Raw genomic sequence first — 18,659 nt, forward strand, 5'->3', positions numbered from 1 at the left:
CGAGCAGATATCATAGCTGACTGCGGTTGTGTCATTGCCGATATGCTTTGAACTCTTGAAGAAAAGATCCTACACAAAATCTAATTGATGGTGGTTATACCGTAGTAACAATGATCCAATATCATAGTAATGGAACACGGTGTTCTGTTAATAATGGAACACAATGTTATGTTAGTAATGGAACACGGTGTTCTGTTAATAATGGAACACAAAGTTATGTTAATAGTGGAACACAGTGTTATGTTAATAATGGAACACAGTGTTATGTTAATAATGGAACACCGTGTTATGTTAATAATGGAACACAGTGTTATGTTAATAATGGAACACAGTGTTTATGTTATGTTAATAATGGAACACCGTGTTATGTTAATAATGGAACACAGTGTTATGTTAATAATGGAACACCGTGTTATGTTAATAATGGAACACAGTGTTATGTTAATAATGGAACACCGTGTTATGTTAATTATGGAACACAGTGTTATGTTAATAATGGAACACAGTGTTATGTTAATAATGGAACACAATGTTATGTTAATAGTGGAACACAGTGTTATGTTAATAATGGAACACAGTGTTATGTTAATAATGGAACACAGTGTTATGTTAATAATGGAACACAGTGTTATGTTAATAACGGAACACAGGCGATATGTTCATTTAAGTCATTTATCTATCGTACACTCAAGGTCATACGAAATAGACCGACATCAATTTGGCACTTTTACATTCATTTGACATGATTGTCCAGCCAAAATATTATCACTATTTGACAGAGTCTCACTTCCTAAAACACGGCCATGTGAGGCAGTGGAGGAGCAGTATTTGGCTGTTGATCCCTGTCCTTGGTGCTGAAAGGAGAGAAGGTCTCGCTAAAGCAGTGGTTGTCATGGTGACACAGGCAGGCCCTGGTAATACTGTAATGATAAAGCTCTTCTGGATTGTGCCGCAGTAAACACTGCCACTAGGGTCCCGTTAAAAAAGCACCACACGAGCTGCATGCAAAACGGCTAACGGCTATGGGCTCTTGCCTATTTCTCCTCAGTCTCTCTGAGTATGTCACTGTTCATTCATTCACTCTTTCTGTCTCTTTCTCCCTCTCTCGGGGTCACTCACTCCTTCATCATTCTTGGCTTGAATATTTTGTCACCCTCTCTCTTGACTGGGGAAATGGTTGACTTCTCCATTTACCTTTTTTCCCTCCCTCCCAGTCTCTCTCTCACCCACCCTTTATTTTCTTCCTTACAGCCATTTGCCCCCTCGCTTCATTCCATCCCCACACAATCTCATCACTCTCATAAACTCCCTTGAACACTTTCTCTTTTTCATTGTCCATTTCTCATTTCTCTCTCTCTCTCTCTAGCTCTCTCTCTTTCTCTCTGTCTCTGTATCTCTCTCTCTCTCTAGCTCTTTGTTTCTCTCTGTTTTGAATTTATGTTGATGCTCTTTCTCAATCTAATTGCAGAGAGACTCTATTGAGGCTTGAAGGTCATTGGACTAGGTACATGCACTGTATATAACGTGTTATTCCCACAGAGAACCTTAGATCATAGTATACTAATTCACTGTGCTCTCTCAATGTCCATCCAAAGATTGCTGTGTGAGTCCATATGGACTTTCTGTGCTGTCCAGAATCCTCCACCCCCACTCCTTTCCTCCACTCTATCAAGGGGATGCCTTGGTCCATGTCATTATGATGCAGTAAAGAGAGGGATGAGGAAGAGAAGAAAAAGAGAGAGGGATGAGGCAGACAACAGAGAGAAAGAGCCTCTGGAGATAAATAAGTGTGAAGTGCTACTCCCTCCCTCCCTCCCTCCCTCCCTCCCTCCCTCCCTCCCTCCCTCCCTCCCTCCCTCCCTCCCTCCCTCCCTCCCTCCCTCCCTCCCCCTCCCTCCCTCCCTCCCTCCCTCCCTCCCTCCCTCCCTCCCTCCCTCCCTCCCTCCCCCTCCTCCTCCACTTTTCCTTCTCTTCTCTTCTCCTCTCCCATCTCTCTCCATCTCTCTCTCCTCCCTCTGCCCATCCTTCACGGTTACCTCAATGCAGTGTTCATGTAGCTACAAGTCTCTATCTGCGATCTGCGAGTGTTGCCCACACCTTCCTCCTTCCCGCCCATAGGCTGTTAGTCTTTTTCTACTAGACACGCACATGCTCACATGCACACACACACACACACACACACACACACACACACACACACACACACACACACACACACACACACACACACACACACACACACACACACACACACACACACACACACACACACACACACACACACACACACGCACACAAACCTGCATTCATAAAGACTTGATGAATAGCTTGAAGTACAGTACATTTCATTAGCGGTCAAGCCACGTGAGTATTTCAGTGTATCATCACTCCACAAGCACAGTAGAATACCTTCACAACATACTATACGTAATCTGGATTGACTGAAGTGATGGATTTATCTATTGATCTGGTGTACAGAGCTACATTTTATTCATTGAGGAAATGAGGCATTGCTAATGTGTACTATTACTACGGTATGAGCGTTATAGTTGATACAGCTACAACTGTGACGGTGTAAGTCTTGCGCCACATTTTTCAAAACGACTGGTAAAAGCGTTGCTTTAACCCTTTTTTAAATCCCACCTTCGTCTATATGATTTGCAGTATACTGTGGGGTCTGACTTTACTATAAACACGTTCAGGTTGTTGCGTAGTATACCAACCTTTGTTTCACCTTGAAATATTCTGCTGTATTTATTGTGGTCGGGGTTAAAGATTTGTTCAAGGCATACTTTACTACTATTGGATTTATGTATTGTTGTAGACCCCATTACCTTTTAAACAATTGCAGTGTAGGCTATGCGGGAAATTGGTCAACGATTGTTGGTAAAAAAATATCTATTCCCCTCTGTAACGTTAGTCGTCCTCGTCTGAGGAGGAGTAGGAGAGATCGGACCAATATTTAGCGTGGTACGTGTCCATGTTCATATTTATTAAACAGAGAACACTAAACAAAATAACAACGGCGAATGAAACGAAACAGTTCTGTAAGGTGACATCCACTAAACAGAAAACAACTACCCACAAATCAAGTGGGAAAAACAGGCTACCTAAATATGGTTCTCAATCAGAGACAACGATTGACAGCTGCCTCTGATTGAGAACCATACCAGGCCAAACACATAGAAAACCAAAACTAGAGCACATAGAATGCCCACCCCAACTCACGCCCTGACCAACCTAAACAAGAAACATAACAAAGGAACTAAGGTCAGGACGTGACACCCTCTTTCTCTCTTTTCCTGTCTTCCCTGGTGTTGAATGTTGTATTTTTACCACTATGGTCTGCCAGTTAGTATCCATTCTTTTTTTTTTTACCTTAGCCTGGACTAATGCCTAGCCTAGCCTAGCCCTGCACTTGCCTAGGCTAACTTACCCCTGCGCTAGGCCTGGTTGAATAACTAGCCTAGCCCTGGACCAATGCCTAGCCTCAGCTATGCTAGCCCTGCACGCCTATCTTTATACTAGCCTAGCCTAACCCAACACTAACGCGTCCTGCACGGCTTAATTAAGTGGTACAGGCGCGAGAGAAGGTTCAGATTGTCTGGCCTTGTCCTCTGGTAACGCATCCATTTATCTTGTGTGTTTTGCTGCTGGTTTTATCCTTTGTTGTCCTCTATTCCATGTATATCCTCTTAACCCCCCTCTCATGTTCTCCTGTCCTTGTTACATCAACTGGTCCCCCCGCTCCCTCCCTTTTGTCTGGCCCCCTCTGTCTCCCCACCTGTGTAACCTACATAACATTTTTCTGTGTTAGGCTCTTTTTGGCGGCGTGTGTGTAGCCAAGTGTACTGTGTGCATGTGTGTGTATGAGAGAGATAAGTTGAGAGAGACAGAAAGAGTCAAACAAACCGAGAAGGAAAATGCCTCTCAGGCAAGGCTTGTATAGCGTGATGGTAAATCTACTGTGTAATGTTTTTCCAATATTCATGATTATGATGATGACCGTAAAGTGCTATGAGTAACACTACTTCTAGTGGTATTGCTAACAACCATCATCATCACCATCCTCATCGCCATCGCCATCGCCATCGCTATCGCTGTCATCATTGTCATCCCCATCATCCCCGCCGTCATCATCTCAGAACCCGAATCGCGCTTCTAGTCCAACTAGAAGAAAGTCTTGCCTCCACCGTCGTCTCCACCACCAACGCCATTGGATGGAAACGCTCTGCTCTGCTCAGTACCACCGCTGTGTGTACTGTCCTCAGCCAATGAGAGAGTGCTGTGTGCAGGTCCCACTGGTTCCTCCTAGTTCCATGGGATGGGGGTGGCGGGTGGAGATGATTGAGGAATACAGCTCTCCGTACGTGTGTGTGCTCGTGTTTGTGTGTGTTAATGTGTGTGTGTGTTTGTGTGTTTGTTTGTGTGTGTGTGTGTATGTATGTGTTTATGCATGTTATAGAGGAGGGGGAGCACTGCAGCAATCTGGAAAAGGTAGGTCAGACAGAGTGGAGAGGAACATGGCAGAGGAGAAAGGAGGGAGAGAAAGGAAGAGAAGAAGATTGGAGAGAAATGGGGGATGAGAAAAGAGGAGGAAGAACAGAAGGTACACAAGGTAGAGAGGCCAAGACATGGGGCGTCAGACAGACGTAGAGACAGAGACGTGAAGAGAGACTTGGAAGGGACAAAAAGCCAAAAGACTATTGTTGCTTGGGTCCCATCCTGAATGAATTGGTGTGTTCAGTGTTACCCATCCCTGACTTCTCTTTCACAGGCTCTGTAAAATTCAAGAATGAAAGGAAGCATTGTAATTTCAGATCCCCACTCAGACGTAGAAACAATACGCACATTTCTCTCCATCCATATGGTCTGCCTGTATGGTCATCCATAATTACTGTTGTGCCAATCAAATGCAGCGATACTGGCATATCCTTTAAGTGTATGTATATTTTTTTTATGTTTTATGGCTTTCCAAGAAGGTCACTCGCTACTGTGAGATGCTACTGCTTTTCAGCTAATCTCCGCTATACAGAACATAACTTAAGTTCCCTTTCTTCAGATTTTCTCTACAGATATAGATATCTATCTTCTGATTCTAAATGTGGATTGATTTGAGTTCAGTGAAAAAAATTGTAGCCCTATAAAATGTCCTTTTGCCCTCATGGGGGGAATGTTATTCATATTTTTTCATAATTTTGTAATTAATCAACATTATTTAAAATAGACAACCTAAAATCCAGTGTTTCTATGTCAAGCTTCATACAAATCAAAAAAATCTGAATTATCACATTTGAATACTTTCCGAATGTATGCCAACAAAATATATCGCCTCAGTGAGTAAGTGAGGAAAAAGAGAGGACGGCGAAGAAAATAAAGAGACTCTCTTTTATCAAAACTGAGTCACCATCTCGTTATAAGAAACGGTCTGGGCAGATTGAATATCTCAGTGCCGGGATGCTTTAATAACTTTGCCCGTTTTTTCTTTGTTTTTGCTCTCTGTCCAAGAAATGAGTCCTGGAGGACAGAGAGAGTTTTGGAAAAGAAATGAGGTAGGCTGTAGTTCTGTTTGTAGATAGGGGTATTCTCCTGAGGCAGAGAGAAAGAGAGGCAGTGTCCAAACAGCAATTGAAGTACACTAATGACACTCAGTGCTTTTTATCCCATTGCTTTCTTGTCAGTGGTGTATTGGATGTCATTTTTTCAAAATGGTCAGAAGATTCCATCTTATTTAGGCTCGCGGCTAATGGTTAACTCCCATCCCCAAACTGAAAGGCAGACCATCCCCAAACTGAAAGACAGACACACCATTTACCAGATGCTTTTTAAATCGAATCAAATCACATTGAGTGCATGCATTTCTTGTAAACGTAAGTGATCACTGTGGGAATTGAACTCATGACCTTGGTCACACGCTCACCAACTGAGCCACACAGGATCACTAGGACCACTCTAACCAGATATGGTTTATTGCAGAAAAACCAGTACACATGCAAGAAGTATACAAACAGACAATCATAACATATGCTAGGCTAGTGGGTACAGCAAATGACAGATTATACAAAGACCCTAAAAGAAACATATTGATTGTTTTAACAGCTTTCTTATTAGAATAATTTTGAATGGTCTTAATGTACTGTTCGAATTCCTTATAGAAAATGAATTTACATTTATGAATATGACATTTTTCCATTAGCACAATTAGATTTATGAGGTAAAATTGTTTTCCTTTATAATTATTATAGTTAAGGAAACCAAGCAACACATTCTCCTATAAAAAAAGAATATTGACAATTATAAAACTATTAATATCTATCCATAATTTCTTTACATGGAGACAATGCTAAAATAAATGCAAAACTGTTTCTGGATGCTCACCACAAAAAGTACAGTTAATGTCTTTGTTGAGTTTCTTCAGGTAATGATTCGCTTGGTAATACTTATGGATCATTCTGAAAGAGACCTCTTTGACCTTGTTAACAAGCAGGTATTTTGTGTGGTAATAACCAAACTTGTTTCCAACAGATATTATTGACAAACGTATTCCAGTAAGTTGTGACAAGGAATGGATACAATATCCCTTTGAAATAAAGCACGTATACAGTCGGTCTGTTGTTCTGAGGGAGCAAGGAGAAATACAGTTTTCCTATTGGAGAGTCAACTGGATTAAGCGAGGGTAGGTCAAGAAGGTGAGGTCTGGTTACACCTCTAAACAACGTAAGAGTTCCAGATGGAATAGCATCAAAGACTATGGCGAACGTTCTATGAAAATCTGATCATTTTGTAGGAATCTTATCAATGTTATAGTTACAAAGTAACATACAATTGAAGACACCAAAACAGGAGAAGATATAATGAGGGATGAAATTCCAAATGTGTAGCCCAATTTATCTTAAAATTATTATTCAAAGTAGGAAAATCAAACAATTGAGACCACCATATTCATGTGTTCACAACGACAGATTTCCTAATATAATGTGTACAATTTTTCCAGATGAAGTTTGAAAGCATCTGGTCAACCGCTTTACCTATTTTGTTGTCAAGATGTAGGGACTGGGCTGCATAAGTAAGTCTGGAGACACTTTCAGCTTTAGAAAGCAATACTCAACCTTTCAAGGATAAATCCCTCTGCAACCAATGGTTCAACATCTTTTAGTTTTTAATGAGCATCTTTCCTGTCGATCCTTAGATATAGTAATCCCAAGGTACAGTGCCTTGCGAACGTATTCGGCCCCCTTGAACTTTGCGACCTTTTGCCACATTTCAGGCTTCAAACATAAAGATATAAAACTGTATTTTTTGTGTGAAGAATCAACAACAAGTGGGACACAATCATGAAGTGGAATGACATTTATTGGATATTTCAAACTTTGTGCAATATACGACTGATTGTTGTCCTATGGACAGAGTCTCCCACCTCAGCTGTAGATCTCTACAGTTCATCCAGAGTGATCATGGGCCTCTTGGGTGCATCTCTGATCAGTCTTCTCCTTGTATGAGCTGAAGGTTTAGAGGGACGGCCAGGTCTTGGTAGATTTGCAGTGGTCTGATACTCCTTCCATTTTAATATTATCGCTTGCACAGTGCTCCTTGGGATGTTTAAAGCTTGGGAAATCTTTTTGTATCCAAATCCGGCTTTAAACTTCTTCACAACAGTATCTCAGACCTGCCTGGTGTGTTCCTTGTTCTTCATGATGCTCTCTGCGCTTTTAACGGACCTCTGAGACTATCACAGTGCAGGTGCATTTATACAGAGACTTGATTACACACAGGTGGATTGTATTTATCATCATTAGTCATTTAGGTCAACATTGGATCATTCAGAGATCCTCACTGAACTTCTGGAGAGAGTTTGCTGCACGGAAAGTAAAGGGGCTGAATAATTTTGCACGCCCAATTTTTCAGTTTTTGCTTTGTTAAAAAAGTTTGAAATATCCAATAAATGTCGTTCCACTTCATGATTGTGTCCCACTTGTTGTTGATTCTTCACAAAAAAATACAGTTTTATATATTTATGTTTGAAGCCTGAAATGTGGCAAAAGGTCGCAAAGTTCAAGGGGGGCAAATACTTTTGCAAGGCACTGTATGTTACTTTTTCCTTGACTGGATTATTGCATATAGAGGGTATCACACAGTCTTTAATAGCAAACAATTCACACTTATTAAGGTTTAGGCAAAGACCAGATGCTTTGGATTTTTTTTATCACATTGACTGCTCTAGGAATCTGGTCAGCATCTTTCAAAAAGAGGGTGGTGTCATCTGCAAGCTAAGTTATGATAATATCTCTGTCAGCAATAGAGATCCCTTTTATATTGCTGGATTTAACAAAACTTGTAAGAAGTCGGGTTGCAAGCAGAAAGAAGTAAGGTGAAATGGGGCAACCTTGCCTAATTCCTCTTTTCAAATCAAATCTAGAAGTGCCATGATTTAACGTAATGGAAATGTTCCCATTCATAGAAAGAGTTTTAATAGTACTACAAAATAATTCCCCAAAACCAAATTTCTCAAGGGAGAGAAATAGAAACTCATGTTCCACTGTTTCCAAGGCTTTATAAAGGTCTAAGAAAACAATAAAACTATTTTTGAAGATTAGATCAGAATAGTCAATAAGGTCTAACACTAGTCGGATACTATTAGATATATGTCTATTCCTCATGAAGCCAGATTGGGTCTCTTCTATAATTTAGTTCAACACTGCCTTCAATCGTTTTGCAAATATAGAGGCTAGTATTTTGTAGTCGTTATTGAGCAGACAGATAGGACGCCAACCCGATATGGTTACATGGCTATGGTTATAGACTGTATGTTGTCATTTAGTTACAGGGCAACCCATAAAACATTTGCGGAATTAGTTCACACAATTAATAGAGTTCGAAACTAAGTCTGGCAGTTTGGATATCTCAAATGAACACTTCAAGAGGATAATATTCAGTTCGCCTCCTTGTTGAATTTTGATTGATATGAAGCCTCTGGCTGATTGCCCTCCTGTTGTGCTGTCTGAATTGATCAATGGTTAATACACAAGTACCAGGTTTTAGCACCCATGCCATGCATTATACTTGATATTTAGTCTGGTGTCATTCTCACAATGCTTTATAGCAGTCTTTTACCTAACTCGGTCCTCGGGACCCCCAAGGGGTGAACGTTTTGTTTTTCTGCCGTAGCACTACACAGCTGATTATTATAATCAACCAATCATCAAGCTTTGAATCAGCTGTGTAGTGCTAGGGCAAAAACCCAAACGTGCACCTCTTGGAGTCCCGAGGACCGGGTTTTGAAAACAGTTTATAACAGTAGCACAATAATAGTGGTAGTAGAAGGAATACAGTATGGTGTTAGGTTCTGAACAAATGGAGTAAAAACTCAAAACGGACAGCTAGAAAAAGCTCGAACCAAGTTTATTCAACCCATTGGATGCTTTAGCTGCGAACACACTTTGCATATGATCTAACAGGCATTTATTTGTCATGATGAGGTTAGAGGTATGACTTCTCAGAACTGTCCATCTGTTTCCCAAAACTGCATAAATATTGTGCTGTTGTCTTTGCGGTCGAGCGGTCTGGAAGCAGTTCCACTTCATCCTGTCACTTCTCCATGATAGTTACAAGTGACCATATGTTCACCTTACTCAACAGACTTTGGACATACAGTGAATTCGGAAAATATTCAGACACCTTGACCTTTTCCATTTTTTTCCCATTTCAGCCTTATTCTAAAATTGATTACATTGTTTTTCCCCCTCATCTATCTACACCCAATTCTCAATAATGACAAAGAAAAAAAATGTTTTTAGAAATTTCTGCAAATGTATAAAAAAAACCCTGCAATATCACATTTACACAAGTATTCAGACTCTTTACTCAGGACTTTGTTGAAGCATCTTTGGCAGTAATTACAGCCTCAAGTCTTCTTGGGTATGACGCTACAAGCTTGGAACACATGTATTTGGGGAGTTTCTCCCATTCTTGCAGATCCTCTCAAGCTCTGTCAGGTTGAATGGGAAGCGTCGCTGCACAGCTATTTTTAGGTCTCTCCAGAGATGTTCGATCGGGTTCAAGTCCGGGCTCTGGCTGGGCCACTCAAGGACATTCAGAGACCTGTCCCAAAGTCACTCCTGTGTTGTCTTGGCTGTGTGCTTAGGGTCGTTGTTCTGTTGGAAGGTCTGAGGTCCTGAATGCTCTGGAGCAGATTTTCATCAAGGATCTCTCTGTACTTTGCTCCGTTCATCTTTCCCTCAATTCTGACTAGTCTCCCAGTCTCTGCCGCTGAAAAACATCCCAGAGCATGATGCTGCCATCACCATGCTTCACCGTAGGGATGGTGCCAGGTTTCCTCCAGATGTGACGCTTGGCATTCAGGCCAAAGACTTCAATATTGGTTTCATCAGACCAGAGAATCTTGTTCCTCATGGTCTGAGAGTCCTTTAGGTGCTTTTTGGCACACTCCAAGCAGGGCTGTCATGTGCCTTTTACTGAAGAGTGGCTTCTGTTTGCAGAGATGGTTGTCCTGCTGGATAGTTCTCCCATCTCCACAGAGGAACGCTGGAGCTCTGTCAGAGCGGCCATCGTGTTCTTGGTCACCTCCCTGACCAAGGCCCTTCTCTCCTGATTTCTCAGTTTTGCCCGTCGGCCATCTCTATGAAGAGTCTAGGTGGTTCCAAACTTCTTCCATTGAGGAATGATGGAAGCCACTGTGTTCTTGGGGACCTTCAATGCTGTGCCTCAACACAATCCTTTCTCAGAGCTCTACGGACAATTTTTTCAACCTCTTGGCGTGGTTTTTGCTCTGACATGCACTGTCAACTTTGGGACCTTATATAGACAAGTGTGTGCCTTTCCAAATCATGTCCAATCAATTGCATTTACCACAGGTGGACTCCAATCAAGTTGTGGAAACATCTCAAGGATGATCAATAGAAACAGGATGCTCTTGAGCTCATGTTCGAGTCTCATAGCAAAGGGTCTGAATACTTATGTAAAGAAGGTAATTCAGTTTGGATTTTTTTTCTAAATTTGCAAAAATGTAAAAAAAAAAACTGTTTTCACTTTGTCATTATGGTGTATTGTATGCAGATTGATGAGGAAAAACATTAATTTAATCCATTTTAGAGCAAGGCTGTAATGTAACAAAATGTGGAAAACGTCAAGGGGTCTGAATACTTTCCGAAGGCACTGTACATTGTGTTCACTTTTTCTCTTACAATATAATTCCATACACAAAGTTCCTCTTCACCATTAATTGACACATAACATATACTGTATATTCATTATGCAGATAACATAATCACTAAGGTCTAATATAGTAACACGTGAAAGTATATTTTAGGTTAGAACCCAACAATTACTATCATGTGTGTTAATTGGAGGATTATAATGTCTTAGCAATATTGTTTCTTGAAAGTAAATCTGCATTCACAGAACTTTTGAAAAGTAGGGGGTTAATTGCATTACTTAATGGTGAGTATTGGCTTCCGGTTATTGTTACCTTGCACTGGACTGTAATGGATTATGTTGAGGATAAAATAGAGTGCCATCTCAAGCACTTTAGGCTTTAGGGATTTCCACTACATGATTAATATAGTAGTTATAAGGGTCAAAATGTTTGAAGATACATAATGTACAATAGAGCTGTCAGTCCTTTTACTTTGTGTATAATACTTTGACTTAGGTGCGAATTGTAATTTCCCCAACATTACACATTTTCAAATAATCAGACTGGCTAGTTATTGGAGCATCAAGTTGGGACCACATTTCATCATGCTGGGCCACAAATAGGCTCAATGCCACATGTTTCAGACCCTTTATGTTGAACATTCAGTATGAGGGAGTGAGCACATGCCCCATCCTGATTTTGAAACCTATTCAGTGCACTCTGAGATACATTAATATTTATAATTCATCAGCTTTTACCGTTTAACGACTCTCTTTTTTCCCCCATCACTTTCATTTGTGTCCTATCTGTCTTTCTTTTCTTGCCCTTTTCTCTGTGTCGCGGCTGCTCCAATGAGACAGTAGTACTCTGTATTCTCATTCCAGCCTTTCCTACATTCTCTAGGTTTATGACGTGTGGCTCCCGGGTTTCTATTTTTTTCCACCACTTCTCCTTGGACTGTCATTGCTGATGACCGTTGTGGCCTTTTTGATAAGTGTCAGATAGAGTATCCCTCAGTGCTTGGTCCAGTTTGACCCTGCAGTCACCCTCCAGGTCTAGTCAGGTTTAATCATCTGGGCTCATGATCTCATCTGACTGAGTAATGCCTTGCAGTGTCCTGTAGGGGCTGCCTAACTGTTGAGCAACACACCATCTGTTTTTCTAGCTATGTTGTTTGTATATGACTGTAACTCTTCTCTCCTTCCTCTCTCTTTTCTCCCTTACTGTCCCTCTATCTTCAACTCTTTCTCTTTGCCTTCTGTCTTCCTGCCTTCCCCCTCCTCCCTCTGGTTCTTTCTGTTCTTCTCCTCTCCAGTACTGCGCATTCCTCTCCCTTCTGTTCATCCTCATCTCCATCTCCACCTTCTGCATGGAGACGCATGAGGCCTTCAACACCATCTACAACAAGACGGAGAACGTGACGGAGGGAAACGTGACGCGCGAGGTGATCGTCTACGAGGTGGTGACCGACAGCTGGCTTACGTACGTGGAGGGCATGTGCGTCATCTGGTTCACCATTGAGGTGATGGCACGCGTGGTCTTCTGCCCGGACAAGGTTGAATTCTTCAGGAGCACCCTCAACATCATCGACTTCATTGCCATCATGCCTTTCTACCTGGAGGTGGGGCTGAGCGGACTGTCCTCCAAAGCCGCCAAGGACGTGTTGGGCTTCCTGCGCGTGGTCCGCTTTGTTCGCATCCTGCGTATCTTCAAGCTGACCCGCCACTTTGTGGGGCTTCGCGTCCTGGGCCACACGCTCCGTGCCAGCACCAACGAGTTCCTCCTGCTCATCATCTTCCTCGCTCTCGGAGTGCTCATCTTCGCCACCATGATCTACTACGCCGAACGCATCGGCGCCGACCCTGATGACCCTACGGCTGCCAAACACACAAACTTCAAGAATATCCCCATTGGTTTCTGGTGGGCCGTGGTCACCATGACCACTCTGGGCTACGGGGACATGTACCCCGAAACGTGGTCGGGGATGCTGGTGGGTGCGCTGTGCGCCCTGGCAGGGGTGCTGACCATCGCCATGCCTGTGCCCGTCATCGTCAACAACTTTGGCATGTACTACTCACTGGCCATGGCCAAGCAGAAGCTTCCCAAAAAGAAGGGCAAGCACATCCCCCGGCCCACCATGCCGGGCTCGCCCAACTACTGCAAGCCTGACGCTCTCGCTATGGCCACCGCCTCGCCCCATAGGATCCTGGGTAATGTACTCGGCGAGGTGATCGGGTCTGGAGGCTTCGACTGCCCCCTTGCTCAAGAGGAGATCATAGAAATCAATCGAGGTGAGACATTTCTGTTTTCATTCTTCATTACCATATTTTAAGAGGCAGACTGCAAGTTAACAAACTGGCTTCGACCTTGACTTGTAAAATCTGCAGGAGTTCATCAACACAACATGGAGCTTTGCTGAGCATCTGGGCATTCTACCACTAGCCTCCCCAAGGGCGTAGAACACAAACTACTCCGTCAAAATATTGTATTTTTGGCAAAGAGGTTGTGAAACTGCACAGTTTAGCATCAACAGATAGGCAATCACATTTGGAACAGGGATTTGCACAGTAAGTGGAGGATTCTGGTCTGTATAAGATTTAGGAATCCGAATGTTATCTGACAGCTAGTTACAGGCACTCAGAAATCTCAGTAATAGTACAGTCCTGCAGATCCATGAGGTGTGGGGTGTGAGTTGGGGTTTAGAGTGCCTATGTCCCTGATAGGGATAGATTGGGGGCGGGAGGGGGGGGGTGTGGCTGATTCTGAATCTACCCTTGAGAGATGGCTAACCCATCAGAACTTATGGGTAATTTATAATCAACTGGTGAGTCCACATTTGCCGAGAGGCCTCCATCTGCCCGCGTAGAACAAACACAGTACATAAAAAATGTACCCATTTGGATCTGTTTGCAACAGACCAATGTGCTAACGATTGGTTCAATGTTTAAGATTACACTAGTATGTAATGCCTTTTCCTTTGGCATGGTTATATACAGTGGCAACTTTACCATGTAAATCTTGGTGGAGCAACAATAAATAAATGTGGAATGCATGCCAGTAAAGCCAGTACACAACACAACACTAAACAATACATTAATTGCACTATAACGGTGCCAAACGCTGCCCACAAACTATTCGGGCCTACATAAAGCTCTCCCAACAGCAGTCCCAACATCTTACCAATGCTACACCTGGCTATCAGCGGAGCCTTGTCTGGCAGTGAAACATTTCATTCAGCCTCATTTATTGCCTTTTAAAAAACATAGCTGATATGGCTGACTTGCTTAAACAAATGTGGTTTCTAATGACAATTGAGATGTACAGACTATGGCATAAGGGGACGACAAGCGGATAGGAGGCAATCCGTAATTTCGATTAAGACAATGAGCAAGCTAGGATCGACGCAACGTTAGTCAATATAACTATTTGTTTAGCACTTTTGAAATGTACAGCGACAGAATTCAGAACATTGGCCGTTTTTACAGTGTTCTCCCTGTACACCAAGTCAGAACCATAGGATAAATTAAGGGGGCATATGAGCAGACAATGAAAACTCTTAAAATATTAAATGATTACATTTCTCTAAAACAGGTTATAGGCTACAGTAGAACAGTCAGAACAGTAGGCGAAATTAAGAGGCGTAAATTGACCAAATTATTAGAGTGAGACACATGGGCTACTAACATCTTACTACACAACATACCCTTAGTATTACTTTCTTAGCCATAGTATACATATCTCCCTGGAATATTACATCATTTATGAAGCTGCATACAATACATTTTGGACTCACATTGTTGTGCTCGGCTAACTTGAACAGGAAGGTGGTGCAGCGGTCCTCCGAGTTAACAGTTGTTTTGAGCGCGGCACAAATCATGCTTCACTGACAGCATGGCCATGTTGAATGTTTATCATTTAAAACTTGGAAAAGAGCCCCTTAATCCCAGATTCGGGACCACACAGCCACTGTCACTGATTCCTTCCAAACCACTCCTTGAATTTGTGATTTCCAACTTGTTGTGTAATGTTTATGTCCAATGGCCATGAGCACCGATACGTTATCTATAATTTCTCTTCAGTATTTCTCGTCATATGACAAGGATTAAAAAGGATTTGCCAGTATATTGTCGACTTGATTCATGATGATGACTGCTATCCTAAGATTGTGAAAGTATGATGTTGACATGATCAGTCCAATCAAAACTACTGTACACCCCCCATCCCCCCCAAAATATATAACATTTTCTTTAAAAAAAATGTGGGGCTCAAAACAGGTGTGACTGGTTGTCCACTGGTTGTATATCACCTAATATAAACCTAACATCCATATACGACAATAGATCACGTGTTTTGTAGCCCTTGAGAAATCATTAGTGAGTCAGCAATAATAGCATTTTATTGCATAAGCGCCTATAGTACCCCACCACTCTCTACTGTCTTTCACGCTCTCTTTTGTTAAGGATTTTGTTGTAGGTTGTTAGTAGGGTGTTGAGCAGGAACTCATCTGAGATCAGATTTGACAGCTGTGTCTGAGGCAGTGGAGGCTGCTGAGGGGAAGACAGCTCAAAATAATGGCTGGAGCGAATGGAATGGCATCAAACACACAAACACATTAATTCCACTCATTCTGCTCCAAGAGCCTGTCCTTCCCAATTAATGTGCCACCAACCTCCTGTGGTCTGAGGATACAGTGCCTTCAGAAAGTATTCAGACCCCTTTACTTTTTCCACATTTTGTTAAGGTACAGCCTTATTCTAAAATGGATGAAATACTTTCAAATCCTCAGCAATCTACTCTCAATACCCCATAATGACCAAGCAAAAAACAGGTTGTTAGAAATTGTTGCAAATGTATTCCAAATACAAAACAGAAATGCCTTTTTTACATAAGTATAATGGCCCTTTGCTATGAGACTGACAATTGAGCTCAGGTGCAACTTGTTTCCATTGATCATCCTTGAGATGTTTCTACAACTTGGAGTCCACCTAAATTTAATTGATTGGACATGATTTGGAAAGGCACACACCTGTCTATATAAGGTCCCACGGTTGACAGTGCATGTCAGAGCAAAAGCCAAGCCATGAGGTCGAAGGAATTTTCCGTAGAGCTCTGAGACATGACTGTGTCGAGGCACAGATCTGGGGAAGGGTACCAAAAACTTTCTGCAGCATTGAAGATCCCCCAAGAACACAGTGTCCTCCATCATTCTTAAATGGAAGAAGTTTGGAAACACCAGGACTCCTCCTAGAGCTGGCCGCCCGGCCAAACTGAGCAATCGGGGGAGAAGGGCATTGGTCAGGGAGGTGACCAAGAACCTGATGGTCACTGGCAGAGCTCCAGAGTTCCTCTGTGGAGATGGGAGAAACTTACAGAAGGACAACCATCTCTGCAGCACTCCACCAATCAGGCCTTAATGATACAGTGGCCAGACGGAAGCCACTCCTCAGAAAAACGCACACAACAGCCTGCTTGGAGTTTGCCGAAAGGCGCCCAAAGACTCTCAGACCATGAGAAACAAGATTCTCTGGTCTGATGAAACCAAGACTCTACACTTTGGCCTGAACGCCAAGTCTCAAGTCTGGAGGAAACCTGCCACCTTCGCTACGGTGAAGCACGTTGGTGGCAGCATCATGCTCCAGAGCGCTCAGGACCTCAGACTGGGACGAAGGTTCCCTTTCCAACCAGACAATGACCCTTAGCACACAGTCAAGACAACGCAGGAGTGGCTTCCGGGACAAGTCTCTGAATGTTCTTGAGTGGCCCAGCCAGAGCTCGGACTTGAACATGATTGAACATCTCTGGAGAGACCTGAAAATAGCTGTACAGCAATGCTCCCCATCCAACCTGACAGAGCTTGAGAGGATCTGCAGAGAAGAATGGGAGAAACTCCACAAATACAAGTATGCCAAGCTTGTAGCGTCATACCCATAAAGACTCAAGGCTATAATTGCTGCCAAAGGTGCTTCAACAAAGTACTGAGTAAAGGGTCTGAATACTTATGTAAATGTGATATTTCAGTTTATTTAGTTTTTATACATTTTGAACATTTTTATTAAAAACCTGTTTTAATCCAGTTTAGAATAAGGCTGTATAAGCAACAGTCCTACTGCAGCATCAGCTCACACCCTCGACCCCACCTCCTATATAACCATGTCCAGTTTTTATTTTACCATGCTATCTAGCTAAGCCAGTATAGGCATGAACTTTGACACGTTAGCCATTATCATTTACATATCGTAGTCAAATCAAATGTTTTCCGTCACATGCTTTGTAAACAACAGGTGGCGGGCTATCAGGGAAATGATTACTTACGGGCCCTTCCCAACAATGCGGAGAGAGAAGAAAAATGAATAATTGAAAAATAATAACACAATGAATAAATACACAACACACTATTTTACTGAATCTGTCTTTGCTTATGCATCTTGTGTATCTCATCTGCAGTATTAAATTGTGATCAGTTTACATGCAGTAACCCCCCCCCACCCTCATTCCTTTGGCTATTTTCTTATATACCTTTTTCCAGTGATGGGAGACTGGGGATTCATGATTTCTGTATCGTCGGGCCAAGGTGCCATGCCAAAACCTTCGATATAGCAGCCAATCAAAGTCCCTCAGCTTGCAACCGCAAGCTCTCTGATTGGGCCAATTGAATCATCAAGTCTGCAAATCCTTCCCTCAAACTATGTTCCAATGTCCGTACTAACATACTGCGGAGAATGAAGCAATGTAATGGACATTGCATCCTAAATGGTATGCTAGTGTGGATGTGGAAACACGGTCCAGTTTGGCCTCAGTCTCCCATCACAACCTTCCTCCTCTACTATCCAGATACCTCACTTCTCTCCTCCTCTCCTCTTCCTTCATTCCTTCTCCTTCACTCTCTGCTTCTCCCTTTGCTCTGCTTCCGGCCCCTCTTTCCCTGTCTCCTTCTTTTCCCGAAAGATTCCAAGCAGAACGGCGACGCGGCCACTGCGGCCCTGGCGAACGAGGACTGCCCTACTATCGACCAGGTGCTGAGCCCGGACGAGCGGAGTCCCGCGGGGCGAGGGGGCACCGGAGTAACCCGGGAACGCTACCAGCAGGACCGCGCTTGCTTCCTGCTCAACACCAGGGAATTCCGCGCCACAGATGGGAATGTGCGGAAAGGTACGTCACTCCCACAGGGGACAAAACCGTAATCACATACACCACATAGGTCAACAGAGCTACACACAAGATGCCATAAGGCACAAGCACTGATACAGATAAGCATATTCTCTGCATATAGAAGATGCTAATAGGGCAGGTGCACAGGGACAAATACGTACACAAGTGATGTGTACATGATCAAATACAGCATATATGGGAACTGATTTATGGTTAGTTACTGAGAACACGCAGACAGACACATGCAACGGCCAAGAGCATTGTGGGAAGAGCCCTGTTTGTGTAACTAGTTTCTGACAGGACACAACAACACCCACGTACAACATCTTTACTCTTCTGCTCTTCTTTGCTCTGGCCT

General features: G+C 42.7%; 1 protein-coding gene across 3 annotated transcripts in view; it reads left to right on the forward strand.

Annotated features, from left to right (window-relative positions):
- LOC135504869 (potassium voltage-gated channel subfamily C member 1-like) overlaps positions 1-18,659 on the forward strand; it is a 69,650-nt gene that overhangs the window by 25,695 nt on the left and 25,296 nt on the right. For all 3 annotated transcript variants that reach the window (XM_064923769.1, XM_064923770.1, XM_064923771.1), the window contains exons 3-4: positions 12,468-13,443; positions 18,098-18,301. In XM_064923769.1, the coding sequence (XP_064779841.1) occupies positions 12,468-13,443; positions 18,098-18,301 (1,180 nt within the window). The remainder of the gene's footprint in view (positions 1-12,467; positions 13,444-18,097; positions 18,302-18,659) is intronic.

Source organism: Oncorhynchus masou, chromosome 18, assembly GCF_036934945.1.
Source record: "Oncorhynchus masou masou isolate Uvic2021 chromosome 18, UVic_Omas_1.1, whole genome shotgun sequence".
Lineage (NCBI taxonomy): Eukaryota > Metazoa > Chordata > Actinopteri > Salmoniformes > Salmonidae > Oncorhynchus > Oncorhynchus masou.